General features: G+C 42.9%; 2 protein-coding genes across 2 annotated transcripts; both read left to right on the forward strand.

The window, feature by feature from the left end:
- Positions 1–79: 79 nt before the first annotated feature.
- Positions 80–2768, forward strand: BDCG_01305 (DNA-directed RNA polymerase III RPC4). The gene has a single exon (XM_045416808.1). The coding sequence runs from the start codon at positions 355–357 to the stop codon at positions 2335–2337; it is 1983 nt and encodes a 660-aa protein (XP_045272455.1). The 5' UTR covers positions 80–354; the 3' UTR covers positions 2338–2768.
- A 568-nt stretch (positions 2769–3336) lies between these two features.
- BDCG_01306 (uncharacterized protein) lies at positions 3337–5283 on the forward strand. The gene is made up of 3 exons (XM_045416809.1): positions 3337–3951; positions 4004–4089; positions 4155–5283. The coding sequence occupies exons 1-3, from the start codon at positions 3752–3754 to the stop codon at positions 4619–4621; spliced, it is 753 nt and encodes a 250-aa protein (XP_045272456.1). The 5' UTR covers positions 3337–3751; the 3' UTR covers positions 4622–5283.
- Positions 5284–6788: the final 1505 nt, after the last annotated feature.

Raw genomic sequence — 6788 nt, forward strand, 5'->3', positions numbered from 1 at the left:
GCGTAAAACACTTGCATTGCCCTTCCGGAATAATAAATTTCCGAGATATTTTTTGAGCTCTGAGAAGATGAACGAAGAGAAAATGACAAAGCGCGGTAGGAATCATCCACTCATTTCGTTGTATTGAGAGATCGCCCTAATGCTTTTTCAGAGTTGTATTAGCTTAAGAACGCAATGGATATGTTTTCCTAGTGGTTGCGTTGAAAACTTTGCAAATTTTATGCCAAAGCCAGCGTGCTCTCTCCCCCCTTCGATAAGGGCACGGCCAGGCAATACGGCGAAATTTTCAGTTACTCCAAGAAAGTAACCTACCAAATCAAATTGGAAAGGTGACACAAACTCACCCAACCAACCATGCCACCAAAATCCACAAACAACCCTCGGCGCCCTGCCGCCGCCGCCTCCTCCGCCTCGCGCCGCGCCGCCATTCCCGTCGACAGCGCTTCACATACACCTACACCCGCAGCTACAAACACAGACCCAACCAACCCCCCCATAGACCCTAACCTCACCGCACCTCGCTCCCGAACCGCCCCATCCACTTCTACCTCCGCCATAACCACCAGCGGCTCCCCACCCCGCCCCGGCGTCCAGAGACTCCAATCCCTCAAAAAACGCACCCCGAGTGGCTCCTTAATCCCGCTAAACCTAGATGGCACGACGCCCAAACCGACCCTGCGCTACCAGCCGCGCGCGGTAGTGCGGAAGAGTAAAGCGGAACGCGAGGCGTTGGAGCGTCTGGAGGCGGAGAGACAGCAGGAGAGGCTAAAGGAGGCGGCTGCGTTGAGGAGGGGGGAGGTTGCGGGGAGGGGTGGGGATCGAGGAACTAGAGGCAGGGGAAGAGGGAGGGGGAAGGGGATGTTTGGGGGAGGTGAAGTTTCGGGGCCATTGGGGTCTGGAATGTCGATGCGGAGTCGTGGGGGTGGTGGGTTTGGGGCGGCGGGGAAGGGGAAGGGGAAGTATGGATATGGACATGGGGGTAGATCGGGTGGGGGGAGGGTGCATGGGCTTGTCCGGGCGAAAAGTGAAGATGGGGCTGGCGGGGTAAGCAGCCGTGGTGGGAGTGGGGATGTTTCGTCGGATGAGGGGAGTGATGGGGGCCCGCGGTTTAGTATCGAGCAGATTAATATTATTAGTGATTATGAGGATGACGAGGAGGAGGAGGAGTTTGAGGAAGGGAAGGGGAAAGGGAAGATGCCGTCCAGGGCGTCTGGGGCCGATCGTGCTGGGAGGGGACTGAGGCCGGTTCGGGTTGAGAGACAGGAGCATCAGGAGAGATCGATCGGAATTAATACGGATGCTAGCTCGGAGAGGTCTGCAGAGTTGAGAAGGCAAGCAAAGGCAAAAGCGAAGGAAAAGCAGGGGGAGGATGAGAGTTTGTTCGTTCAGGACAGTGAGGAAGATATTGATGGTGGTAGTGAGAGTGAAGGTGACGAGGCGGTCGAGGTAACTACGGAGAAATTTGTCGGTGGTACATTGTATGGAGGAGTGAAAATCAAGGAGGAGCCTACGGATGACGGAGATGTGCTTATGACTGAATCTATATCCCAGGCCATGGACAGCAGCCCTGCGACGGCTGACGCTGGGCCTGCAACACCAGCTGTCCCGAAGCCAAAAACAAAAAACAAAAGAGTTATTATCCAGGATCCGCGGAGTAAACTGCAGACAGAGGAAGAACGGCAGGAAAATGACCGCCACGAGGAGGATATAGAACATATCAAACAGGCCTTGGGGACAATAACCACCGACGATAAGCCGGCGGAAAGGTCACAAGGGGCAGAGCAGGAAGATGAGACACAGGCAGTTGAAGCACCAAGGGATGAACGTTCGGGGCGACTCTTCCTCATTCAGTTTCCGCCCATGACGCCCAACCTCGTCCCGCCGCCGCTTGCTGTAGATGAGACGGACCAAGACGTGGTTGAAACCGGTGCACAGGCAACAACACAACATCTTTCCAATCCCGCCATCAAGAGAGAACCTACCGACGAGCTTACCGTCCCAAAGCCCACCGTGAGTAGCGATGGTAACGCTGCTTCCTCCCCCTTAATCACGGCCACCCACTCCACCCTGCCCCCAGGTCGAGTAGGCAAGTTGAACATCCACCAGTCCGGGCGGGCAACGATAGACTGGGGCGGGATCAGCTTTGAATTAACCAAAGGGAGCGATGTGGAGTTTTTGCAAGATGCTATTGTGGCATCTGAGGAGAAGCCCCAGACCACAGAAGCCGGGGAGGCACAATCAAAGGTTGAGTCGGAGGAAAAACGAGTATGGGCGATGTCGCAGGTTAGTGGGAAGTTTGTGGTGACGCCTGACTGGGAGGCGCTACTTGGGGTATGAGTGACAACATACAGTACAATTGGAGTGAGGGAAGCTCTTGTTGTACATTGCATCTGGATTTGGCGTTTCTCTTCGGCTTAATGTGTGGTTTCGAGTGAGGATTTAAGTCCCCTCCTAGAGCATATCAAGAAACCAAAGTCTACATTCATCAACGCTTTCATATACATTTTAACTCATATGACTAAATCTGAATTAGCTATCTCTATCGTTGCTATCTTATATATATCCGTCTCCCTTATATATCCATTACTCTTTGTTATAAGAGAAATCAATGATGTTGTATTTCTTAAGATGTCGCCTGATGAAGGGTGTGTGATGCATGCCCTCCAATTAAGATTTATGCACGAGCGAGTAGAACCTTGGTTTGATGGTTTCTAGTGGTTTCCTATTTTAACTTAAAACCAATTACAGAGTAAGCCGAGGGAGCAGCGATGATTCTTCCCGTTCATTGCAGGCACAGTGATAAAACCGCTCATTTTATTACTTGTCGATAATATATTAAGCCTTTCTCTGCGAAAACACCAATTTATGATCGAGGATGAGACTTAGGTGGACTGAAACATCCAAAAATAGATGTTTACATATTTTTGCAACCACTAGTAGTTGCAGTTGGCCAGGGTCTGATATAAATAAACTTCTTTTGCTTTACATGCTGAGAATGTAATTTGCTATCGATGTGCTCTGTGTAGTATATACGTCCAAGGAAGCACTGTCCTACACTTACAGGAGGGCCTCGAAGGTCGTCTGCTGACAGCCTGTCATTACCCCCCGGGGGGGGGGGGAAGTTAACCGAGTTGGTTAATATCGCGGTTTCAAGATCTGTCTAAATCCTGAGTGCTAATTATCCGACTTTGTTCTTAGACATTTATAAATTACCTACATGTGAGACCGTGGTGCCCACGTTTATGCAATGTTGCTGCAGCTAAAATCGCAGTTTTGGTTGCAGCTACAGATTAGTTGGACATGAGCTAAATATGTGGTGAAAGAATACGCACATAACATAATTTCCTTTGATTCCTACCACTGGAGAAAGAATTCATAGTTTGGGCTCCTTTGTTTAAACATCTGACATCTCCACTTGATATCTTTGATGGACTCACCAACGCCAATTATTGATTTTCATCAATTTCAAGTACAAACGGACTTTAAATTGGGCGTGTGACTCTAACAGGCATTTCGGGGCAGTCCGATATTGATAACATCCAATTTGGGATGCGCTGCTGTTGTACGGCTTCTGATACTCTTTGTCCAATACTTTCTGTAAATCCTTTCACCTGTTGCGACTTGTTTAAATTGTCTCAAAATTCCTCGCCCGAATTCAAACTGTGCCGTTTTCCCTTTTTCCTTCTCGAAGTCCTTTTTTCTATCTACCAAATCTCTTCTTGCAGCCACTGCTACGCGGTCAGGTATCAAAATGCATTTAGGAAGCCTTATGTACCTGTTGGCCCCTGCACTATGTCTTATCAATTGCGTTCTAGGCCAAAGGGACCAGAGGAACGCTCCAAGGTACCGAGCTGCCGAACTATGCTTGAAACCAAACGCTCTCCAGAGCGGGTCTGCATTGGATGGAGAGAAAGAGGCTCTGAATAAGGATGAAGTCACCCCTTCTAGAACGTAGGTGAGAGCATACTTGATATTTAGTTAGATTCTCCTAACAGGGAATTAGCTCATCGAACAACTTCATCAACTACTGCAGCGGGAAGACATTAACAAACGGCAAGAAGAACAAGGAGGGATCTTGCAATGGGATCCGTGAGTAGTTATTAATTCCCACGACACAATACCTGTCATGGAAACTAGCACTAATACGACCACAGCCATGGGCGAGATTCCTTCAACAAAACACATGGTTTCTACACTGATCACATCTCCCTCGCCGGGCGATACTTTCAAGGTCAATCAGCCGATTGTCTTCAAAATCGCAGTTCGGAACATCGAAATGGGGTTCTACACAAATTCAAATGTGACATACCTCTCTGCTCCCCAGGCATTAAATAACGAAGGACTCGTACAAGGTCACACACATCTCACTGTTGAGTTTATGGGACCTACCGCCATCTCGATTAAAGCCCTTGACGCGAACAATCCGACTTGGTTCAAAAGCGTCAACAGTCCGAATAATAAAGGAAACAGTTTCACCGCTAGGCTTGATGCGGGTCTTGGGAAGGCCGGATTTTATCGCGTTTGCACTTTGACAGCAGCAGCCAACCATCAGCCTGTCATTATGCCGGTTCCCAAGCGCGGCGCGCAGGATGACTGCACCAAATTCAAGGTTAATCCTTAATAAGCGGGGACCGAGGGGGGAAGATATGTAAAATTAGATAGGCACCAACTCGCAGAAGATTTCTATACCCATCCTCAGCACTTCAGCTAGTTATCCGGCTTCCTTCCTTCGGCCTTTCTTCCCTCTGCAGCTTCGAGCTGTTCACTCATATGCCTCATGTCAAATCGCCTGCTGCTCTCAGCCTATCCTTCGCAATCTCCGCTAGCGACATGTTTCATATGCCATTATTTGACCGCGCAATACTGCCGAGCATTTGTCTAGGATCAATCCCATCTGGCCCATCACACTCGTATGTAGGACCATAAAATATTACTCTCGCCATCTTCGTTTCGTCGTCTGTAGCACCTAGGAAAAGAAAATCCAGGTGTACACTAGATTTTCTCATAAACTGCAAAAGCCCTGCAGCCCTAGGAGGCGGTGTGAGAGTTGTTGGTCTCGATCTTGTACACCCTAAAAGTTGTAAGGAAATTGAACCGACCGCGCCAGTTCAACAGTCCTAACACTGTTGCAAGGTCTTTTTAGGTGGTTCTCCCATTGTGGGCTGCTAGTTATGGGGTATTAATGGAACTGCCTGAAACCTCCTGGCGGAATTACATCCAGGCATCACAGTGAAATCTTCATATCTGCAATATCTTGAAATTAATAATGGAACGGATGTCGTTGTGTATACAGAAAACTTGACCTCGCTAAGTGCGCCACTTGACCTCGTTACATAATCATGACCCCGACCTCGCACAATACAGTAATAATCAGTTGATAATTGACTTTCAATCTTTCAATTCACTCAATCTTTCAATTCACTCAATCAATCAAAGCATTAGCTGATTCATAATCAATTAAATGAACAGACAAATTCATATAGAATATAAAGAGATATTTTACAGAATTTTAAAATATATTAAGATAAAAATATTTAATAATTAATTTTAAATTGATTTTAAATTGATTCTGAATTGATTGTTAATTAATTATAATAATAAAAATAAATTCAATCTATATATTTAAGTAATTAACAATTGATTGAAAATCAATTGATAATCAATTCAGTGTAAATTATATAAATACTTACTTTATTATTAAATTCAAAAATAATTTCAGTATTAAATTGATTTTAAATTGATTCTGAATTGATTGTTAATTAATTATAATAATAAAAATAAATTCAATCTATATATTTAAGTAATTAACAATTGATTGAAAATCAATTGATAATCAATTCAGTGTAAATTATATAAATACTTACTTTATTATTAAATTCAAAAATAATTTCAGTATTAAATTGATTTTAAATTGATTCTGAATTGATTGTTAATTAATTATAATAATAAAAATAAATTCAATCTATATATTTAAGTAATTAACAATTGATTGAAAATCAATTGATAATTAATTCAGTGTAAATTATATAAATACTTACTTTATTATTAAATTCAAAAATAATTTCAGTATTAAATTAATTTTAAATTGATTCTGAATTGATTGTTAATTAATTATAATAATAAAAATAAATTTAATCTATATATTTAAGTAATTGTCACGCTCCCGGCCGTGTCAAGACCTTATTACGGTTTCACACAGCTTATTACTTTTATGTGAATAATTTCATTCATTCTGCAGACTGTCTGAACCAGTTTTCAATCACTCTATAACATTATGTAAATGTATTATAGAAAGATCTGATTAATAAGTATAAGAACTCTGCTTTTATATGAGATCAGCAGATTACTCTTTTTTAATAATAAGATACTGCTAAGATATCACTCTGACTATTCTCACTTATAAAATGAGAGAAGAGTATCTGCTTATTATCTATATAGAATAGCTAGATACTGACTTCTTATCAAAGAAGTCAGTAATTTATCTTTTTCTTCTACTGAAATATATATAAGAGTTACTGTGTATTTTATACAATCTTCTTAGTATACTAAGTATTATATCTGTGATATTCTTATAATAATCTTGTAGTCTATAAGCTCACTATTTAAGTAAAATAGTTAAGCTCACTTATACAGCTTCTTAAATAACTACTTCTATATAATATTACTGACTAGTCACTGCTTCAGTTCTGTTATATTATAATTCAAATTACTTAATCTGATTATATATTTAAATCAGTCAAGCTCTAACTGACTGATATAACTTTATACATCTATACTGAGACTGACTT

The sequence above is a fragment of the Blastomyces dermatitidis genome (genome assembly GCF_000003525.1).
Source record: "Blastomyces dermatitidis ER-3 genomic scaffold supercont1.1, whole genome shotgun sequence".
Taxonomy (NCBI): Eukaryota; Fungi; Ascomycota; class Eurotiomycetes; order Onygenales; family Ajellomycetaceae; genus Blastomyces; species Blastomyces dermatitidis.